The sequence below is a fragment of the Tetrahymena thermophila genome (genome assembly GCF_000189635.1).
Source record: "Tetrahymena thermophila SB210 genomic scaffold scf_8254661, whole genome shotgun sequence".
Lineage (NCBI taxonomy): Eukaryota > Ciliophora > Oligohymenophorea > Hymenostomatida > Tetrahymenidae > Tetrahymena > Tetrahymena thermophila.
In genome coordinates this window covers 3,899-25,864 of record NW_002476428.1, presented here as the reverse complement: position 1 = coordinate 25,864, position 21,966 = coordinate 3,899, and the positions used below count along the sequence as shown (strand labels likewise).

Sequence of the window (21,966 nt, the reverse complement as noted above, 5' to 3'; positions counted from 1 at the left end):
GAAAAAAGGATGAATAAATATAAAATGTTTGAATAATATTATATATTTTATTATATAATATTTTGAAAAGGTGTTTTTAACCTAAAATATAAATAGATAAATAGATAGATTTTATTATTGATTTTATATTTATAAATATCATTCATATTTTTGTAAGTAAATAAATTATTTATAAAAAATAAAAAAATAAAATTTACTTAAAAAAATTAAATCCTCATAAGCAATGTATCCAAAAAAAACTTTTAATGTTATATTACATCTTATTAAATTATAAAAATTCCTAACTTTTATATGTCAGTTATATTTTAATCTTAAATATTTATTATCCATCAATCATATTTCTATCCTTTTTTTATTTATCATGATTAATTAATTAGATGCCATGATTTAAATAAAACCTCAGGGAGAAATCAAGTTTTACTTTTTATTTTAACTTTAGTGGTTTTAATGTTTGTTTTTTTTTTTAATTTATCTTATGATCATTTTTTTCATTTTATATTTTTTAAAATTATAAAATAATTGTTTTTTAAATTATCATTTATTGATTCAGACAATACAAATTTAATAATATTTAGAGTAAATTAATGAATTTAAAAGTCGTTAAATTTGAATTTGGCTTTTTATAAGCTTATTTCATATCAACAATTTATGTAATTTTTTTAATATGTTATTATAAATTTTAAAATGCTTATCTTGTTTATTTTTTATTATAAAATGTTCTCTAAATATTCTAGAAAAATTTAATACCTTTATCTTTTAAAAAAATTAAATATTTTTATGCTTATGAAATTTTTGCATTATTGTACAAAAATTTTATTTTAAAAGTACCAGATAAAGCATTTGTTCTTCAATGGCTATTACAAACAAACCTAAATAATTAATTATTAAAAAAAAAAATAATCTATTATTGCTCATGATCATTAAGTAATAACATGTATCCTTACCTACTCAGTACAGTTAAAGAAGATGGTACATAGAGTTTTTTGATTGTACTTTGAAGGTCTGTTTATAGTTCTTAGTTATTTATTATCCTTCTCCAATCCATCCATGATTTATTATTATATTTCCTTCCTTCCTTCCTTCCTTCCTTCCTAACTAACTAACTAACTAACTAACTAACTAACTAACTAACTAAATAACTAACTAACTAACTGCTTCCCTAATATCTAAAATTCCTTTCAATTTAGAATATAGCATAATCTACCTGATCTATATCTAAAATAATGAAGATTCTCTAGACTATAATTAAGCCTTAATTTCTATTTTGCTTACTAAGTCAAAGAAACCTAGAAGTAATTTTTCTTAAGAACAGAGCCTCTTATACTTTTTTAGAGCATGCCTCTAGATATATATGCCTGATTCCTCTTTTATTTGATCATATATTTACTGTATACCGATCCTCTTCAATTAGTTATCAAATTAACATAATATTTTAATTGATATAAGTAGTAATTGGTCTACCTGATTTTTAACCATCATCATGTACACTTCTCTCCCCTTCTTAAAGCACTTTACTAACCGATTTACTAGAGTCTAATGAATGAAATTTCGACCTATTATTTGCTCTAACTCTCAGTGAATAGCTTAAAATGTAAATGAGTCCGACCAAGCTTTAATATAAGTTAAATATTCAATTTTCTTGATTGACCAAATAAAAATTTTGTTTTTTAAATTTTTAAATACACAGTCCACTATCTATGCAATTTCTTCTATCTAATATTACTATTAATAGTTATAATCTCTTTTATTTTTAAATATATAAAAGCTATGCAATTATCTAATACATAAAAAAGAGAATATCAAATATTGGATTACTTTTTGAATGATCTAAGTAAAAAAATCTGAAATCGAATTTCTGAAATAAATAGGATATGTATATGGTTTCTAATACAAATTTTACAAAAAATAATTAAAAATAAAACACATTATTTTATTATTAAAATATTTTTTGAAATAATTTATCCTCTTCTGATTATTTATCTACTATCAACAATCTTATCTAAAGAAGACTAATCTTTTTTATTTAAGACACTTATTCTTAAATTTTTAATTGCTTTCGCCTTCTCTATTAATATAAATTAGAATAAATATATCAAGCAATATTATTAGTAAGATATAAAAATAAATTAAAAAATAGTTTATTTTGAGAAAGAGAAAAAAAAAACAGTATCAAGAATAAAAAATTTAATAAATAAATTTAAAGAATTTTATTGTTTTAAATTCATTTTTATATTAAAAAAAATCAAAATTCAAAACAAATAAACTGTTTTTATTACAACCTACCAATATTCAAATTAGAGAGATAAGTGCAGTTTGCTAAAGCAGAACCTAAACTTAATAAACCTTCATCACCAATTTAATTACCACTTTTTAAATATTGAATATAATAATTAAATAATTATTTGGTAAGAGTTAAAAAATTAAGAAAGCAAGAGATAATTTGAAGTTAATTATTAGTTAAAGCAAAATTAAAAAATTTTTAAATGAGTTAAGTACATTAAAAAAAAGTATAATTACAAATAAAAAATAAATTTATCAGATAAAAAGCTAATAAATAAATAAACCAAGAGAATTTTATTGTTTTAAATTCTTTCTAATAATAAAATGAAGGCAACAATAAAAAAAATGAACTCTTTTTACTTCAGATAAAGATCCAAATACGAGAGTTTAGGGCAGCTTTCTAAAGCAGAGCCTAAGTCTGATGCACCGATTGCACAAATTTCATTGTTACTTTTCAAATTTAAAAAAAAAATAAAATTTGTTTGTATGAAAAAATTAATAAAGATTTGAAAAATTTAAATAATAAAAAATTTGAAAAAATATTGAAAATTTAGAGGTGATTTAATTGGAAAAAAAGGAAAATTACAATGAAATAAAAATTAATAAATCAAATAATAAGGCTAAAATAAATATAACTAAGAAAAAAAATAAATGTTATTACGAAAGATCAAGTGTCAAGTATGAGAGTTTAGGGCAGCTTGCTAAAGCAGAACCCAAGTGTGATACACCAATTGAACCAATATGATTGTTCCTTTTAAAATTATGAAAAAAATAAAATTATTTAGAAAGAAGAAATAATAAATAAAGATATGAAAATTTTTAATAATAAAGAATAAAAAAAAGCTAAAAATTTAAAGTTAAATTAAATTAACAGGAAAAAAGTAAAGTAAAGATAAATATTTAAAATAACAAGCTAGCTAATAAATAATAAAAGAGAATTTTATTGTTTAAAATTCATATTAAAGTTAAATAATATCAAATTCAAAATTACAATAAAATTTAAATAAATTAAATATTAATAAATTTAATAAATTAATAAATAAACCAAAAGAGAGAGTAATATTAATTTAAAATAATTTTATATTAAAAAATATCATAATCCAAAACAAATAAACTGCTTTTACGTGAGATTAAGTGTCAAGTTTAAGAGATTAATAGAGTTTTCTATAGCAATACTTAAATTTGATACACCTTAATCGCCAATATTACTGTAACTTTTAATATTAAAGATAATATTTTTAGTTTATTAAAATTAAAAATGAAAAAAAAATACAAAATAATAAGAAATGATTTATTTAATATTTGAAAATATTCAAATAAATGAGTTGATTTAACAGAAGAATAAATAAATAATTAAAATAAAAAAGCAAAAATCAAATAAAAAGTTAATAAATAGATAAAATAAAAGAGTTTTATTTTTTTCAATACAATTTAAAAATATCTCTCTTTAATTTTTACGTGAGACTAAGACTCAAATTTTATAGATTTTTGCAGTTTGCTAAAGCAGAGCCTAAGACTGATGCGCCTTCATCACCAATTAAACTTTGGCTTTTTAAATATTGAAAAAAAGATAAACAAAGTTATTTAGTAGGAAAAAATGATGAAAAATATTGAAATATTAACAAGCTAATTAATAATTAATCAAAGTAAAATTGGAAAATTAAAAAATAATTTAAATTAATATAAAAAATTTTTAATAAAAATTAAAAAACAAATAAATCAAAAGAGTTTTATTTTTTTAATTGATTTTAATATTAAAAAATAAATATCACTTCAAAACAAAAATCAAATTTGAGAGATTTGAGCACTTTGCTAAACCATAAGCTAAGTCTGATACACTAATTGCACCAATATTTTTAACCCTTTTTAAATAATGAAGTATATATATTATATTAGGATGTAAAAAGGAAAGTTTAAAGTTAAATATTAAATAATAAGAAATTTTAAATTTAAAAATGAGTTAAATAGATTTTTTTTAAAGTATTATAGAATAAAAATTCAAATAAATCTACTAAAAAATAATAAGTAAATCAAGGGAATTTTATTGTTTTATATTCATATTAAAATGTATCACAATCAAAAAGAAATAAGAATTTGTTACCCAAGAATAAGTGTCAAATTTTATAGATTAATGCAGTTTGCTAAAGCAGAGCCTAAACCTGATAGACCTTCATCACCAATTTAGTTAAAGCTTTTTAAATATTGAAGAAAAGATAATTAAAGTTAGTTAGTTAGTTAGTTAGTTAGTTAGTTAGTTAGTTAGTTAGAAGGAGAAAATGAAGAAAAAATAATTAAAAGCTAATTAATCATGAAAGCAAAAGTTGAAAATTAAAAAAATGTTAAATTAATACAAAAATTTATAATCAAAATTAAAAAACAAATAAATCAAAAGAGTTTTATTTTATTAAATTCATTTAAATATTAAAAAATATCACAATCCAAAACAAATAAACAGTTTTTACTATAGATCAAGTGTTAATTTTGAGAGATTTGAGCACTTTGATAAACCAGAAACTAAGCCTGATGCACCTATTGCCCCAATTTAATTTTACCTTTTTAAAAAATGAAGAAAATTAAACTAGTTAGTAAGAAGGTAAATTGAAAGTAAAATATTAAATAATAAGAAATTAATTTAAAATTAGAAATAAAAATTAAAAATTAAAAAATGATTTAAATAGATTTTTTTAAAAGTATCAATCAAATAAAAATGCAAATAAATCTAATAAAAAATAATAAGTAAATCAAGGGAATTTTATTGTTTTATATTCATATTAAAAAAATCAAAATTAAATAGAAATAAGCATTTATTACTCAAGAAGAAGTATCAAATTTGATAGATTAATGCAGTTTGCTAAAGCAGAACCTAAACCTGATGCACCTTCATCGCCAATTTGGTTAGAACTTTTTAAACATTAAAAAAAATATATTGTTAATTAGTTAGTTCGAAAGAAAGAAAGAAAGCTAAAGAACAATACGAAATATTATTATTATTATTAATTAATAATAAAAAAATAAAAGAGATAGAGTATTATCATAGTCTAAAATAAGTAAACAGTTTTTACTTGAAATTAAGCGTCAAATCTGAGAGTTTAGCACACTTTGCTAAAGAAATACCTAAACCTGATGCACCAGTTGCACTTATTTTATTATAACTTTTTTATATTGAAGAAAATAATAAATTAGTTAGTTAGTTATTTTAGAATAAAAAAATTTGAAATAATAGGAATTAGTTTATTAAAAATCAAAGTTGAAAATTAAAAAATAAATGAACTAAATTAAATTAAATCAGAGAAAAAAAATGATAATATGAATAATTAAGTAAATAAATAAATAACTAAAGCAAAAAGGTGATATTTAATTTTTAATTTAAAAAATATAGTAACCAACACAAATATTTTTACCAAGCATCAAACTCTAAATTTTAGAGATTAGTGCACTTTTCTAAAGCAGAAGCTAATCTTAAAACAAGTTAATCATCAGAATTATATGAACTATTGAAAAGAATAAAATTAATTTGATTTAAAAAGGAAAAAAAAGGAATTAGGCAAAATAAATTAAATTGAAAATTAATAAAAATAAATGAGTTAAATTAACCAATCAATATTAACTTAAATAAAAAAATATGATGTGAATATTTATCTATCTATCTATTTTAAAGATAATAATTTATTTAAACTTGATAAATAAACACAAACAAATAAGATTAATATTGATAAATTTGATTTACGTAAAATCAATATGGAGAACTTTATGAGATGAAAGCTATGATTTTTAAAACTTTTTATAAGTTAAAATAAATTTAAAGAATATTCATTCAAAATAAATTAATTAATTACTTGTTTTAGAGATCTATAATATTTTTTCTATTATATCATTTATTTGTTTATTTGTTTATTTTTTCAAAGATATTAAATATCAATCAATATAAATTTAATTAAATATAAATACATGAAAAATAAATATATTTATTTGGGTTTAATTAATTTGAGTTGATTTGGATAAAAAGAACAAATAAATATCAATTAAAAAAATTTACTTGCTTCTAAGAATATTAATGGAAAGATAATTAGATATTTTTAAATCTCTCTTATGTTTTGTAAAACAGCTTTTTAAGAGTAAAATAAAATAAATAAATAAATAAATGAATAAAATTTTGATAGAAATTATTCTACTAATAAAAATCATAAAAAGGAAATCTTGATTTAAGTTTTTAATTGATTGATCAAAAATAGAAATTAAGAGATAATTTGAGAGGGATGTTTTTCTTATAAAATTTTGCAAAAAATTCAAATTTATTTATTTAATTTATTTATAAATATTCACAAAATATGGTGAAAATTTATGTTTGCTGGTGAGGATTTACGGTAATTAATTATAATTCTATTATAAAATATAAAAATCATATTTTTTAATAAATAAATAAATAAATAAAAAAATATATTTCATAATAAGTGGCATGCAAACCATCAAATTTTTGTATGGCATCTTGCTATAACTACATATATTATAAATATTACTAAAATTACAGAACTAAAACAGAAAAATTTACTTATAAATATTATTTTTATAATATTTAAGAACAATAATTAACTACTAGAATTTTTTCAAATAGGACTAAATAAATGACTGGCCATCTCTAATTCCTACAATATATATTTTTAAGTATATGTTTTAAATACAAATATTAAGTTTAAATAGTGAATGTTAAATTAATTTTTCTGTGATATCACTTCATAGAACCAAATATATATATTAATATTTGATAATTAATTAATTATTATATTTATTTGTTCTTTTTATCCATTTATTATTAATTAAATTTCATAAATTCCTATTCAATATTTTTGAAAAAAAAAAAATGGCATAATAGATTAAATATTACAAAAGATTAGAAGAAGTAATTATTAATTTTTATATTAATATCCTTTAAATTTATATAAATTAATAAAAAAAGTTTTTAAGCTCTTCACTTTTATCTCATTAGATTGTTGAAATTGATCTCAAGTATATTATATTTATAAATATTATTTTTATTATTATTAATATTTTTTGTATATTAAATTTTCAATTTATTTAAATAAATAATTTTTATTACAGAAATTATCATTATTATTTATTGATTTTTATTAAAACAAAAAAATTTTTAGCTATTTTAAATTCAATTTTTAATTAATTATTTATTATTCATTTTTTATTATTTGATATTTTTTCTTCATTTTTTGCTATTAAAACTTACACTTAATAAAAGCAGTTTATTTGTTTTGAGTTGTAATATTTTTAATTATTAAAGTTAATTTAAAACATTAAAGCTCTTTGAATTTATTTGATTTGTTTTCCTTTTTCTTTTATTATTATTTCTTATTTTTTCATTTTTGTTAATTTTATGATTTAATTAATTACTAATTAATCTTATTATTTCATATATTTTCTTCATTTTTTCCTCCTAATTAACTAGAGTGAAATGCCTATTTAATTTATAAAAGGCGAAATATAATAAATCTTAATAACATAATAATAAAGCTAAATTAGCTTTAAATAGTTTTATTTTTGAGTTTTTAGAAAGCTTTAAATTCAAAAAATGTAAAATTTGAAATTAAATATACCATATATTCTTATTACATATCATTTTTTTGAAAAAAATAAATTTTGAAAACCTAGGATGGGTGCATCAGACTTAGGTTCTGCTTTAGCAAATTGCATTAATCTCTCAAATTTTACACTTATCCTTTAGTAAAAACAGTTTATTTGTTTTGGACTTTGACATTTTTAATTATAAAAACAATAAAGTTTTTTATTTCTTTTTCTTTTTATTTTGCTTACTTTTTTTGTTCTTTCTTTGTTAATTTAGCTCATCAATATATTTTCAACTTTTGCTTTTATTATGAATTAATTAATCTTATTATTTCATATTTTTTCCTTCTAATTAACTATTTAATGATATATTTTTTCTTCAATATTTAAAAAGTTCTAATTAAATTGGTGCAATGGGTGCATCATGCTTAGGACGTGCTTTAGCAAATTGTATTAATCTCTCAAATTTGACACTTGGCCTTGCATAAAAACAGTTTATTTGTTTTGGATTGTGTTATTTTTAATTGTAAAAACTAATTAAAAACAATAAAGCTCTTTTTCTTTTTATTATGATGACTTTTTTTTGTTCTTTCTTTGTTAATTTAGCTCATCATTTTATTTTCAACTTTTGCTTTTATTATTATTTCATATTTTTTCTTCATTTTTTCCTTTTAATTAACTATTTGATGATATATTTTTTCTTGAATATTTAAAAAGTAACAATTAAATTGGTGATGAAGGTGTATCAGGCTTAGGTCGTGCTTTAGCAAATTGAATTAATCTCTCAAATTTGACACTTGGACTTAGGTAAAAGAAGTTTATTAGTTTTGGATTGTGATATTTTTAATTTTAAAAACTAATTAAAAACAATAAAGCTCTTTTTCTTTTTCTTTTTATTGTGCTTGCTTTTTTTTGTTCTTTCTTTGTTTATTTAGCTCATCATTTTATTTTCAACTTTTACTTTTATTATTAATTAACTAATCTTATTATTTCATATTTTTTCCTTCTAATTAACTATTTAATGATATATTTTTTCTTCAATATTTAAAAAGTAGCAATTAAATTGGTGATGAAGGTGCACTAGGCTTATGTTTTACTTTAGAAAATTGCATTAATCTCTCAAATTTGAAGCTTCAACTTAAGTAAAAACAGTTTATTTGTTTTGGATTGTGATATTTTTAATTGTAAAAACTAATTAAAAACAATAAAGCTCTTTTTATTTTTCTTTTTATTACTTTTTTGTTGTTGTTTCTTTGTTAATTTAGCTCATCATTTTATTTTAAACTTTTGCTTTTATTATTAATAAATTAATCTTATTATTTCATATTTTTTCCTTTTAATTAACTATTTAATGATATATTTTTTCTTCAATATTTAAAAAGTTCTAATTAAATTGGTGCAATGGGTGCATCATGCTTAGGTCGTGCTTTAGCAAATTGCATTAATCTCTTTAATTTGTCACTTAGCCTTTAGTAATAACAGTTTATTTGTTTTGGATTGTGATATTTTTAATTATAAAAACTAATTAAAAACAATAAAGTTTTTTTTATTTTATTGTGCTTACTTTTTTTATTCTTTCTTTGTTAATTGAGCTTATCATTTTATTTTCAACTTTTACTTTTCTTATTAATTAATTAATCTTATTATTTCATATTTTTTCCTTCTAATTAACTATTTAATGATATATTTTTTCTTCAATATTAAAAAGTAACAATTAAATTGGTGAAATAGGTGCATCAGGCTTAGGTTAAGCTTTAGCAAATTGCATTAATCTCTCAAATTTGAATCTTGACCTTATGTAAAAACAGATAATTTGTTTTGGATAGTGATATTTTTAATTATAAAAACTAATTAAAAACAATAAATTTCTTATTTCTTTTTCTTTTTATTTTGCTTACTTTTTTTTGTTCTTTATTTGTTAATTTAGCTCATCATTTTATTTTCAATTTTGCTTTATATAAATCTTATTATTTCATATTTTTTCTTCATTTTTTCCTTCTAATTAACTACTTAATGATATATTTTTTCTTCAATATTTAAAAAGTAGCAATTAAATTGGTCATACATACATACATACATACATACTCGCACATGGTTACATGCACTCGGGATAGGGGCCCTATATATAATTACTTATACATTATTATTATACGTATACCAATTTATTTATATATAATTGTGGGTAATATACTAGAAGGGAAGGGTCACCTACACCCTAATGGCATTTCTACTAATCTTCCATGATTTGACTACGCATTATGCTCGCTTCCCATTTGTATTCCAGATCTTCTGTTCAGAATGGGGCCTCCTCTTTACCACCTATCAGATTTGGCCCTTCCCTCCTACCAAGGAGACCGCTGGTAACATTCACATTTTTACATGGAATTTTTCGAAATAAAGGGGGCGGTATAGGATTCGAACCCCCGATATCACTGCTAAGACCCTCCGACTCGCCCACTCGAGCCGCTTAGCCCTTCTTAAATTGGTCATGAAGGTGCACTAGGCTTATGTTCTGCTTTAACAAATTTCATTAATCTCTCAAATTTGACACTTGGCCTAAGGTAATAATAGTTTTTTGTTTTCGATGTGAAATTTTAAATTATAAAAACTAATTAAAAACAAAAAAGCTCATTTTTCTTTTTCTTTTTTTCGTGCTTACTTTTTTTATTCTTTCTTTGTTAATTTAGCTCATCATTTTATTTTCAACTTTTGCTTTTATTATTAATTAATTAATTAATCTTATTATTTCATATTTTTTCCTTCTAATTAACTATTTAATGATATATTTTTTCTTCAATATTTAAAAAGTGATAATTAAATTGGTGCAATGGGTGCATCATGCTTAGGTCGTGCTTTAGCAAATTGCATTAATCTCTCAAATTTTACACTTTACTTTGGGTAAAAACAGTTTATTTGTTTGTTTTGGATTGTGGTATTTTTAATTAAAAAAAATAATTAAAAACAATAAAGTTCTTAATTCTTTTTCTTTTTCTTTTGCTTAATTTTTTTTTGTTCTTTCTTTGTTAATTGAGCTCATCATTTTATTTTCAACTTTTACTTTTCTTATTAATTAATTAATCTTATTATTTTATATTTTTTCCTTATAATTAACTATTTAATGATATATTTTTTCTTCAATATTTAAAAAGTTTTAATTAAATTGGTGATGAAGGTGCATCAGGCTTATATCCTGCTTTAGCAAATTGCATTAATCTCTCAAATTTGACACTTGAACTTAGGTAAAAACAGTTTATTTGTTTTGGATTGTGATATTTTTAATTGTAAAAAATAATTAAAAACAATAAGGCTCTTTTTTTTATTTTTCTTTTTATTGTGCTTACTTTTTTTATTCTTTCTTTATTAATTTAGCTCATCATTTTATTTTCAACTTTTGCTTTTATTATTAATTAATTAATCTTATTATTTCATATTTTTTCCTTCTAATTAACTATTTAATGATATATTTTTTCTTCAATATTTAAAAAGTTCTAATTAAATTGGTAATGAAGGTGCATCAGTCTTAGGTCGTGCTTTAGCAAATTGCATTAATCTCTCAAATTTGACACTTTTTCTAGAGTAAAAACAGTTTGTTTGTTTGTTTTGGATTGTGATATTATTAATTATAAAAAATAATTAAAAACAATAAAGTTCTTATTTCTTTTTCTTTTTATTTTGCTTACTTTTTTTTTGTTCTTTCTTTGTTAATTTAGCTCAATATTTTATTTTCAACTTTTGCTTTTATTATGAATTAATTAATCTTATTATTTCATATTTTTTCCTTCTAATTAACTATTTAATGATATATTTTTTCTTCTATATTTAAAAAGTTCTAATTAAATTGATACAATAGGTGTATCAGGCTTATGTTCTGGTTTAGCAAATTGCATTAATCTCTCAAATTTGGCACTTTACCTTTAACTTTTGTAAAAACAGTTTATTTGTTTTGGATTGTGATATTTTAAACTATAAAAATGAAAATAAAACAAAAAAGCTCTTTGAATTTATTTGATTAATTTTTTTATCTTTTTTGTTGCACTAATATTATTTTATTTATTAATTTAAAGAATAATTTTTAATTTAAAAGTTTATTCTATTTTGATATTTATTTAAAATTTGCACATATTTATTATAAAAGTTTTAGCCCAATGAATGAATCATAAAAATTCAAAGTAATAAACAAGTGCCTTAAATTATAAAGATTAGTTGTATTTAGAATATATTGATAAGCAACTGTTGAAAAAAAGGAATAATAAATATAAAATGTTTGAACAATATTATATATTTTATGAAAAAATATTTTGAAAAAGTATTTTTAACCTAAAATATAAATAAATTTAAAGATGTTATTATTGATTTTATATTTATAAATATCATTCATATTTTTGTAAGTAAATAAATTATTTATTAAAAATAAAAAAATAAAATAATTGAATTTACTTAAATAAATTAAATCCTCTTAAGCAAACAAACCCTCAGTATTCTCCAAAAGTGATCAAATAATTTGAAACTTTTAGTTTTATATTATATCTTATTAAATTATATAAATGCCAAGCTTTAATACACCAATAATATTTTAATCTTAAATATTATCCATGAATCATATTTCTATCCTTTTTTTATTTATCATGATTAATTAATTAGATACCATGGTTTAAATAAAACCTCAGGGAGAAATCAAATTTTACTTTTTATTTTAATTTTTGTGTTCCTCATTCCTCGACATAGGAAACTCTTAATGCCAAGAATCCAAGACTACGAGGAACTACAGTAGTTATTTTTTGTTCTTTTGACTTACTTATCTTACTATTGAAATTTAAATTGATAAATAAAATTAAATTTTTATCTTATTTAAGTTAATAGGCTATTTATTTTATTAAATTAATTTTTTAGGATTTATCATAAATAAGTAATTAACTAAAAAATTTCTAATTTATTATAAAACCTAAATAAATATCAGAATATAGATAGATTAATTTACTTACCTTTATCTTTAATTAGTAAATCATTAATCAAAATTTAGATAATAAAGTATTCTTAATTAAATTTGTAAAAAATTTGCTAAAAGTAAAATAAGAAAAATAAAATAATAGAAAATGTAATATAACAGCTTTTTAGATGTAATAAAATAATATTTAAATTTTCTATTAAATATAAATATAAATTTTTTTATAACAAAAGTTTCTAAATTCTCCTCTTAAAAATAAAAATTCTCCTCTTCAAAATAAAAATTAAACTGACCAAAAATAGATAGAAGAAAAAAAAATTTACTAAAGTACTTAGGAAGTATAAAACTTAACTTAATTTGAATAATAAATACATTCATACATAAACATAATTTTAAACAAAAGTTACTTAGCTCTTCCCTAGCATCAGACACTTCCATCCATCTTGATCTAAAGTTAACTTTTAATTATTAATTCTTTTATAAAAATTTATCAACTTGCATTTAAATAAATTTTAGTTATTTTAAAAAAATTTATGAAATTATTTTATTTCATCAAAAATAAAGCTATAAGTTAATTGGGGAACAAGACTTAACAAATTTAAGCTCTGTTTTTAAAAAATGTGTTAATCTGTCCATCTTGAAACTAATATTGAAGTAAATGCTTCATCAATAAATTAATAAATAATTCATAAAAATTTCACTCAATTTTGAATGATAATTTGATACAAATCATTCTTCCTTCTTTTTTTATTTGCTAATTATAATATTTTTTATTAATTTTTATTTAGTGGAAATAACTTAGGTGATAAACTTATTTTATTTTTATGTAATGCTCTGTCTAATTGTGTGAATCTTTCAAATTTGAAACTTGACCTATTGTAAAATTAACCTCATTCATTATTATTGATCATTAATTTTCATAAATGCAAAAATCATATAAATAATATTTTTACTTAACAACAAGAAATTAAAAACTTAATAGATAACGTTTACTCAATGCATTTATTTATTTATTAGATTTTTTTGTTTTTGTTGGTTATAATTTACATTCATTCATTTAATATCTAAAAAGTTACAATAACATTACAGAATAAGGCATATCTAACTTAAGTTCTGCTTTGGTAAAATGCTCTAATCTCTAAACTTTAAATCTGGATATCAAGTAATTAATTAACTGCTAACTTAATTTTATCTTTTTGTAATAGTCTAAAAAATAAAATTTAATAATAAATCAATTTCTCATTTAGAAAAATTAATTCCTTAATAATATTTTAAACTACAAATTAATTGTTAAAATAAATTTAGATCAAATAATATTGGAAGCTAAGGTGCTTAGATATTAGGGTAAATGCTAGGTTAGTATTTGTAACTTTAAACTCTTAATCTAAACACAAGGTAAAAAATATATTAATTTTTATCAGTTAATTTCAAATATAAATAAATATTCTTTATTTACTATCATAAGAATTTATTAATTATGCTTTATTTAATTTGTATTTTATTATAAAATTTCATAAATAAAATTCTGTTTTTATTTAATATGATATTAAATAGCTATTATCTAATATATTTATTTAATTTTTATATAGTTTCAATTATATTGGCCCAAAAGGTGCTTCTGGTTTAGTTTCTACTTTAGAAAATTGTACGAATCTAACAGAAATAAAGTTAGACCTTTTGTAAATAAAATTAAATTTAACAAAATTTATCAAAATAATTAATTAATTTCCTTTCTTTAAATTAAACTTACTTTTTTTTTTTTGAACTAAATATTTTAAAAGTGTTTGTAGCTTATGTGAATAGGGTGCCTTATATTTAGGCTCTGCTTTAGCAAAAATAAAAAATCTTACTACTTTAAGTTTAGGACTAGAGTAAAATTTCTAAATTACTTACTTTTTTATTTTAAAATAAATTTTTGATTGTAAATAAAAATATTTAATTGTGAAGACTAATCCTTTCATACAATAGAAATTTTTATTGCTTTCTTTCTTTCTTTAATAAAATTTAAATAATTAATTTATCTAAATACTTAAAAGCTAAAATAAAATTGACTTTAAAGGAACATAGGATTTATGCTCTGAGTTATCAAAATGTTCTAACCTCAAATACCTCACTCTTTGTTTGTTGTAAAATTAACATATTTATTTATTGGTCTTTAATATTTAAGATGAATTAACTAATATAAAATTAAATAATAAAAAATTATTCTAAAAGTGGTAATAATATTAGAGATTTGGGAATATCTGGTTTAGGTTCTGCTTTAGCAAATAAGACAAATCTCTCACATTTGAAACTTTATCTTTAGTATCAATCAATAAATCTATTAATTTATTATTTTTTTGGTTAATATCATAAAAAATTAAAAAAATATTAAAAATATTTTTAACAGAAAAAGAAATCATCATTTTAATTTATTTATTTATTAATTTTTAAATAAATGCTTTTTTTGAAAAAGATCAAATTTTATTGGAGCTAAGGGTTTATCAATGTTTGCTTCAACTCTACCTATTTAAAGCAAACTCTCTATTTTGGAGCTTGATTTATCGTAAATTTTATTCTTTTAAATTTATTTTTTCATATAAATAAACAAAAGCTTATTTAAAGTCTACTTTATCGAATATTTAAAAAAATATTATTGTTAAACTACTTACTTTTGACAAATTAATCTATTTTATTAACAAATTGATTTTAAATAAATAAAAGTAAAAATGACATTGATTTTTAAAGTCTTTAAGATTTGTGCTCAGCTTTAGTTAAGATGCCTAAATTGTAAGCATTCATCTTATTCTTTGAGTAAAAATTATTAAAATATTTATATAATTAAATATTTGTGTTTTTTTAATTGCTCAACATATTCTCTACAATTATTTAAATAATTTTGATTTATATATTTTTTTACAATTTTAATTTTAATTATTAATATATTTTTTGTTTATACGTATGATTATATTTAATTTTTGGATGTAATTTTTAGGAACATTTTTGATTAAGGATTAGAAGAGATCATTAATGAAAGTGATATGGAAAGTTTACTTTGTATTTTAGCCAAATGCACTTAACTCTCAACTTTATAAATGCCTCACTAGTATCAATATTCAATTTATTTAATTAATTTTTTTATATTTAAAAGGGAATAAAATCATTTTGAATTTTTTGATTTAAAAAGATAAACAAAAAATAAAGAAAATTTAACTGATTAAATTAATAAATAGAGATTTTTATTTTAATCATTATTTTTATAATTTTTCAAATTAAGTTACATTAGAAGACTAAAGAAAACGAAAGTTTTAAAAATGAAGAGATTAGTTAGTATCAAAAACTGATACATAGATAGAAAGATAGATAAGCTTGCGATATTAATTAATTTCTTATTTTAGGTATATTGACTTAAGTAATATAAAAATAAAACCATGAATGACTTCAAAAGACAAATAAATATCAGTCTATACAAATAGATATTTTACAAAGATAAATAAATTTATATCATGTATGTTTACTTATGTGTTTGTCTGGTTCTTTTTATTTTTAGTCTAAATATAATTTAAAATGAATGAATCTTTCTTCATTAAATATATATTATAAATTCTCATTAATTCTCACCAACCCTCCCCCCCCCACAAACACCAGGAGTACTATATATGAATAATTAAAATATTGTATTTCAAAAGTATAAAAATATTATCATTCATTAAATCTAATATATATTAATTAATATATTTTTATTAAATTCAATGTTAAATTTGAATTTATTTTAGTATAAAAATTATTTTAGATAAAAATTAATTTGATCATATTTTTTACAGTAATAAGCAAAAATAAATAAAGGAAACAATTTTAATGATATAAAATAAATCACAGAGGCATAATTTTCTTCACTAATCTCTTGATTTTATTTAATTGAGTTCTTAAATATTGATGATATTTCTTACTAATCTTATTATCACTTTTAAAATTTAAATGTGTTGATATTATTTTAAATAATTTAAAAAGTAAAACTTTCAATAAAATAATATTACCTGATATCAAACTTAATAAATTAAATATTAGAGCAAGTTACTATAGAAGAACATAAGTACTACAAACCAAGATCTCCAATTTAATTCCAACTTTTATCAAGATTAATAAAAATTTTTTATTCAATATTTTGAATCATCGAAATAAGTAGTATATATATAATATTGAAACCAATGACTATTTTAGATTGAAATTAAAATAGAAAGATCTGATTTTTATATTTTAATTTCTAAATTATGATAAAAATAGAAAATGTTTAATACCAAAGCTCAAGTGAAAAAGCAAACAGGTTAGTAAATTTTTTTAAATGAGAGCCTAATCCTATAGCGCCTTCATCACCAATTTCATTACTACTATTAAGTTAAAAAGAAATAATATAATTTAAAGAAAATTTAATAATGAATGAAAACTTGTATTTTAGGTGAAATAAATTAATTAAACTTTCAAATCATTGAGTTTAATTTATAAATTATAATAATTTTTCTCTTTCTAAAACATAATATTAAAAAATAAAAAAACTTAAGAAAAAATTTATCTAATTTACCTCAAATCCAATCTCAATATTTACAGTTTAGGGCAATTTGACAAAGCAGAGCTTAAATTTTATGCACCTAATGATCCAATTTTATTCCATCTATGAGTTTATTTAAAGTAATTTTAATTTAAAACGAATAAAAATTAATTAAATAAAAATTTTAGTTGAAACAAAAATCTAAAAATAATTGTTGAAAATGTAAAATGAATGAATGAAAAATCAAGTAATATTTTAATTTATTAATGATATTTTTTTATTAAAATACCATCGAAGCAAAAAGGTAATAAAATTGTTATAAATTAATAAAAAATCTATGTAAAAACTCAAAAATAAGACCCTCATTTTCTATTTTACAAAATAACTCTTTTACATACTTTTTTAAAACCAAAAATTTTAATTTTGAGGGTATTTCTGATAATTTTTTTAATCTTTAGTAGTATATTTTTTATAAATTTAAATAAATTTCTATTTTTAATTTTGTATTTTTATTGATAAAAAAGTAGAGCCAATATACAAATTAATTAAATAATAGGAATTTGACTACCTAAGATTAATTGTTAAAGAAGAGAGAGAAATACAACCAGCTATACCAAGACCTAAATTTGAAGAACCAAGTGACCCGATTTAATTGCTACTTTAATTTTTGATATATTTATGATATTATAATTGTATAATTTACAACTAAAAAAAAAAAAAATAAATAAAATAAAAAATTAAACTAGAACAATAAATGAGTATTGTTTTTTAAGTTTTAAAAATAATGAAGTGGAATAATAAATAGATAAGAAAATATATCAATCAAAAAGTTAAATTTAATAATTAAATTACAAGCTTACATATTTTTAATAAAATGATTAAAAACTTTAAAAATGAAAATAAATTGAAAAAATTAAAGTATTTCAATAAAAATAAAAAGATTTAATTAAATGAAATTTAGTATTTAGATTTTTAGCAGTATTTAAAAATTAAAGAGCAAATTTATTAATCTTTACAAGAGTATTAAGGTCAAAGATTCCATTTTAGTAAATGATTACAATACACTGCCTAAACAAGATATACCATCATCGCTAACTTGATTATTACTTTAATTAAAAAATTTTGAAATAATGAATAAATTTAAAAAAAATATTATATGAAAATTATTTATTTTTTTTGCTAACTCTTTCATGCTGCTGATAAAACGCAAAAGCTTAAATTTAAATACTTTTTAAATATCTAATTCTTACCTAATATCGAGAGTTAATGTAGTTAGCTTAGAGCATTTTGCTAGACTTAAACTTAAATTTTATGTGCCTTTATCATAAATTTAATTGCCACTTTTAACAATTTTAGTAATTAAAAGAATAAACATATTAAAATTAAATGGCTATTAAAGAAGAAAAAAAATAAATTTAAAATCAAATAAGCTATCTTTAAAATTAACTAAAAAATTCTTGTTTTTTGAATAAAAATAAATGTTTTTATAAAAATTAAATATAAACAAACAAAAAAACTAATAAAATTAATAAATAAATAAATAATAAAGTAGTTTTTACCTAATGTTAAGAAATAGGGTTGATAGATTAATGCATTTTCCTAAACCAATGCCTAAATCAGAAGCTCCTTCTGCTTAAATAGAATTCCAACTATTATTTTATATTTGAATAATAAAAAAAACTCAAAGAAGAATTTGATATAATTTAATTTTAAAGGAAACCTTAATTTTTATTAAAATTTTATTGTAATTTTGCAATTAAAAAATTATAACAATGCAAAAGATAAGATTTTGATTAATAAAAGTGATTATAAATTTTAATATAAAATATTTAAATAATCAATAAAATTTTTTATACAAAACTACTAATTTTTAAAACATTTGAATAAATTTTAATGGTGTATGTAATCATTCATTCTATTTTCTATTGAATAGCTAAAAAAAGAAAATAAAAACAACTTTAATTTTATTTTACTAAATTTGTAAATTCAGATTTGAAAGATGAAGACACTATGCTAAAGCAAGGCCTAAATCTAACATAGCACCAGGACCAATTTTTTTATTCCTTTTTTAAAAATATTGATAGTTAAAATGACTAATTAATTAATTAATTAATTATATGTTTCCAAGAAAATAAATTAATTAAACTAATTGAATTTCTTTTATTTATAAAGAAAAAAGAAATAGCTTTAAGTAAATAAGTAAGTAAATAAATATAAATGATAATTAATTATAATAAATTAATTACTATAGTTGGAGCCTCAAATTTTAGAGGTTAGTACATTTTTCTAAAGCTGAACTTAAAGTCAATATTTCTTTGTTACCAATTTAAGAACTTTTATTTATTAAAATTCAAGATTAAAATTAACAAATAATGGTTTTTGAATTCAAAAATATATCTTTATTATTACCTTATTGAAATATGAAGATTAGAGTGTGACAAAAAATCACTTTTTTAGAACTATTTTGTTTCAAAAAGTAAATTTAAGAGTTAATATTTGAATAAATAATAAATTAATTTTACTGTCAATAAATTATCAAAGTATTTTAAGCAATTCATTTTTATTTTCAAATAATTTTTAAATATCAATCTAATAGAAATAAATTTAATTAATTAATTAATTAATTAAAAGTAAAAATAAAATTAGTCTAAAGTAAATAAATTCTCATTTATTAAAATATTTTAAAAATGAAAAAATCAATTATGTCTACTTAGCTTTGTATTTATATTTATAAATACAATAAATATATATGCTAATATATGAAAGACTGGGATTTTATATTTTGGAGTAAATACATTCATTTTATATTTGTATTTAAAATAACATTATGATTTCAATTATTTGTATGATGCAAACAAAATTTAAAGATACATTAAATAAATAAATAAATAAATAACTTACTTTAAACCATCATTAATTAACTCCAAATATTTCAAAAAATTTTAGTAAATGAGGATCATATTAATAAATTTTATAAAAATAAAATTTTCATATATATGGAGATATTTATGAGGATTTAAATAAAGATTTAATAAAAATTATTTAATTTTTGAAATCGATAAAGCGATCTACTAACAGTTTAATCTATCAATTGTTATATTTTAAATTTTTAACATAAATTAATTTATAAAAAATATTTAGTTCAATTTTTTTTTGTCTTTTAAAATATTTAAGAAAAAAAGTAATTAATTTAAACTATCTATTTATTAGATGAATTAATTAATTAATTTTATTGTTTATTATTTGATATATTTCCATCCATTAATATAAACTAATATTTAGAGAAACAACATTTTTTAAAATATATATTTCTATTTAAATTATTAAATTTTCTTATTGTTAAAATTTTCTAATTCAATTAAAAGTTTAAAATGCATCATCACTTACGTCTGATATTGTTTCAACCTCCAAAATAAAATTTCCTTTAAAACCCTTAATTTGAATACAAAAATTATAATCAATATCTTGTATCTTTTAAGCTTTACATGAGTTTATATGGTTATAATTTGGATAACTACAAAATTTTAAAATTCTTTTAGAAATATTAATTCTCACTTCAATTCCTTATAATTTTTTTCCTTCTTCATATAAATTTTAACCTTTTTCAATTATATCTAAACCTCTATTAGATTAATATGTGTAAAAGCATAAATTATAATCTCTGAGGCATTCTAAAAAGCTTTTGATTATTCCATTATTCCTATTGCTATATGAGAATATTCATCAAAATTTGAATTTATTGTCACTCTAAAAATATAATTTTTATTAATATCTAATCTATCTTTTGTAATTATCTATCCAGTTATATAATCTTATTTAACTATTTATAAATTCCCTTGTACATTTTTTTTTAATTCAAGCTATTTACTTAAATCTCAATATATAGGATTGAACTCAACAAATGCAAATTTTTTTGGTTAAAAATTAATTTAACTATTTAAGAGTTCAAATAATGGATAATTAACAAGTAGTTATGATATTTATTTGCTAATATTATTGTCATTAATCATATTTTTTAATTTTTATTGAATTTAAAAAGAGTTTTTTTAGTATTATTGAATAGGATTTTAACTTTATTAATAATTTATACCATATTAATTTGATAATTATGCTATTTTAGCAACTAAAATATTTATATCTTTAAGCTATTTATCCTATATGTCTTAAAAATTGATTGGATTACAATTTTCTTAAAATATATTTTTATCTTGCAAATAAATTTGATTTATACATTCAGGGAACTTCTAGGCTGCAGATTAACAATTTTAAAGGAATTCTTTTTTGCAGTAATTAGATTTATTGTAGATTAATTGATTAAATCTATTTAAGGCTTCTTTCTCTTCATTTTGATTTCTTCTTAGTTAAATTGTAGAATTGTTGGTTTAGTTCTTTTATTTGAATTCTGTGATAAGGCATAGTATTTCTTCTGTTTGTTTTTCTGTAAGATGAGCTAAATTTTTAAGTTTTTACATTTATTATGAATTGAGTTAGTCAAATGGGAATGTATGATGTTCATCAGTTTAGCCAATATTAACCTATTACTTGTTTAGAAAATTTTCAATCTTTAAAACAATTTAAGTGAGTTCATTAAGTAGTTCGTTAGAACAATTATTAAGTTAACAATTAATTAGCTTTATTATAAGTT

The 21,966-nt window shown here is 19.0% G+C and overlaps 6 protein-coding genes across 6 annotated transcripts in view; 2 read left to right on the top strand and 4 right to left on the bottom strand. All coding sequences in view use genetic code 6, as the record gives it.

Annotated features, from left to right (window-relative positions):
- Nucleotides 1-1,986: 1,986 nt before the first annotated feature.
- Nucleotides 1,987-6,155, bottom strand: TTHERM_001335275 (cyclic nucleotide-binding domain protein; the record flags this gene model as incomplete). Its single annotated transcript, XM_012797355.1, has 14 exons — nt 1,987-2,065; nt 2,277-2,366; nt 2,641-2,730; nt 2,942-3,031; nt 3,405-3,494; nt 3,739-3,828; nt 4,053-4,142; nt 4,382-4,471; nt 4,743-4,832; nt 5,092-5,181; nt 5,343-5,432; nt 5,682-5,771; nt 6,008-6,057; nt 6,117-6,155. 14 exons carry the CDS (start codon nt 6,153-6,155, stop codon nt 1,987-1,989), a joined length of 1,158 nt encoding a protein of 385 aa, XP_012652809.1.
- A 3,344-nt stretch (nt 6,156-9,499) lies between these two features.
- Nucleotides 9,500-10,093, bottom strand: TTHERM_001335267 (hypothetical protein; the record flags this gene model as incomplete). The annotated part of the gene is made up of 3 exons (XM_012797354.1): nt 9,500-9,644; nt 9,933-9,970; nt 10,043-10,093. The coding sequence occupies 3 exons, from the start codon at nt 10,091-10,093 to the stop codon at nt 9,500-9,502; spliced, it is 234 nt and encodes a 77-aa protein (XP_012652808.1).
- Nucleotides 10,094-10,149: 56 nt separating this feature from the next.
- On the top strand, nt 10,150-11,805 carry TTHERM_01335260 (hypothetical protein; the record flags this gene model as incomplete). The annotated part of the gene is made up of 5 exons (XM_001014545.2): nt 10,150-10,412; nt 10,660-10,749; nt 11,001-11,090; nt 11,338-11,427; nt 11,679-11,805. The coding sequence occupies 5 exons, from the start codon at nt 10,150-10,152 to the stop codon at nt 11,803-11,805; spliced, it is 660 nt and encodes a 219-aa protein (XP_001014545.2).
- Nucleotides 11,806-12,944: 1,139 nt separating this feature from the next.
- TTHERM_01335240 (hypothetical protein) lies at nt 12,945-16,119 on the top strand (the record flags this gene model as incomplete). The annotated part of the gene is made up of 14 exons (XM_001014543.2): nt 12,945-12,968; nt 13,030-13,134; nt 13,200-13,249; nt 13,361-13,450; nt 13,585-13,674; nt 13,869-13,958; nt 14,102-14,191; nt 14,386-14,475; nt 14,578-14,667; nt 14,833-14,922; nt 15,011-15,100; nt 15,252-15,341; nt 15,500-15,589; nt 15,771-16,119. 14 exons carry the CDS (start codon nt 12,945-12,947, stop codon nt 16,117-16,119), a joined length of 1,428 nt encoding a protein of 475 aa, XP_001014543.2.
- A 529-nt stretch (nt 16,120-16,648) lies between these two features.
- TTHERM_01334240 (hypothetical protein) lies at nt 16,649-19,879 on the bottom strand (the record flags this gene model as incomplete). Its single annotated transcript, XM_001014542.3, has 12 exons — nt 16,649-16,739; nt 16,813-16,902; nt 17,074-17,163; nt 17,355-17,444; nt 17,890-17,979; nt 18,338-18,427; nt 18,572-18,661; nt 18,881-18,970; nt 19,295-19,384; nt 19,568-19,654; nt 19,731-19,780; nt 19,844-19,879. The coding sequence occupies 12 exons, from the start codon at nt 19,877-19,879 to the stop codon at nt 16,649-16,651; spliced, it is 984 nt and encodes a 327-aa protein (XP_001014542.3).
- Nucleotides 19,880-21,327: 1,448 nt separating this feature from the next.
- The window catches only part of TTHERM_001334234 (hypothetical protein), a gene marked incomplete at both ends in the record, with an annotated part of 1,317 nt that continues 678 nt past the window's right edge, over nt 21,328-21,966 (bottom strand). The window contains 3 exons of the mRNA XM_012797353.1: nt 21,328-21,392; nt 21,553-21,856; nt 21,943-21,966. The exon at nt 21,943-21,966 is cut by the window's right edge and continues 678 nt beyond it. Of these exons, the coding sequence (XP_012652807.1) occupies nt 21,328-21,392; nt 21,553-21,856; nt 21,943-21,966 (393 nt within the window). The remainder of the gene's footprint in view (nt 21,393-21,552; nt 21,857-21,942) is intronic.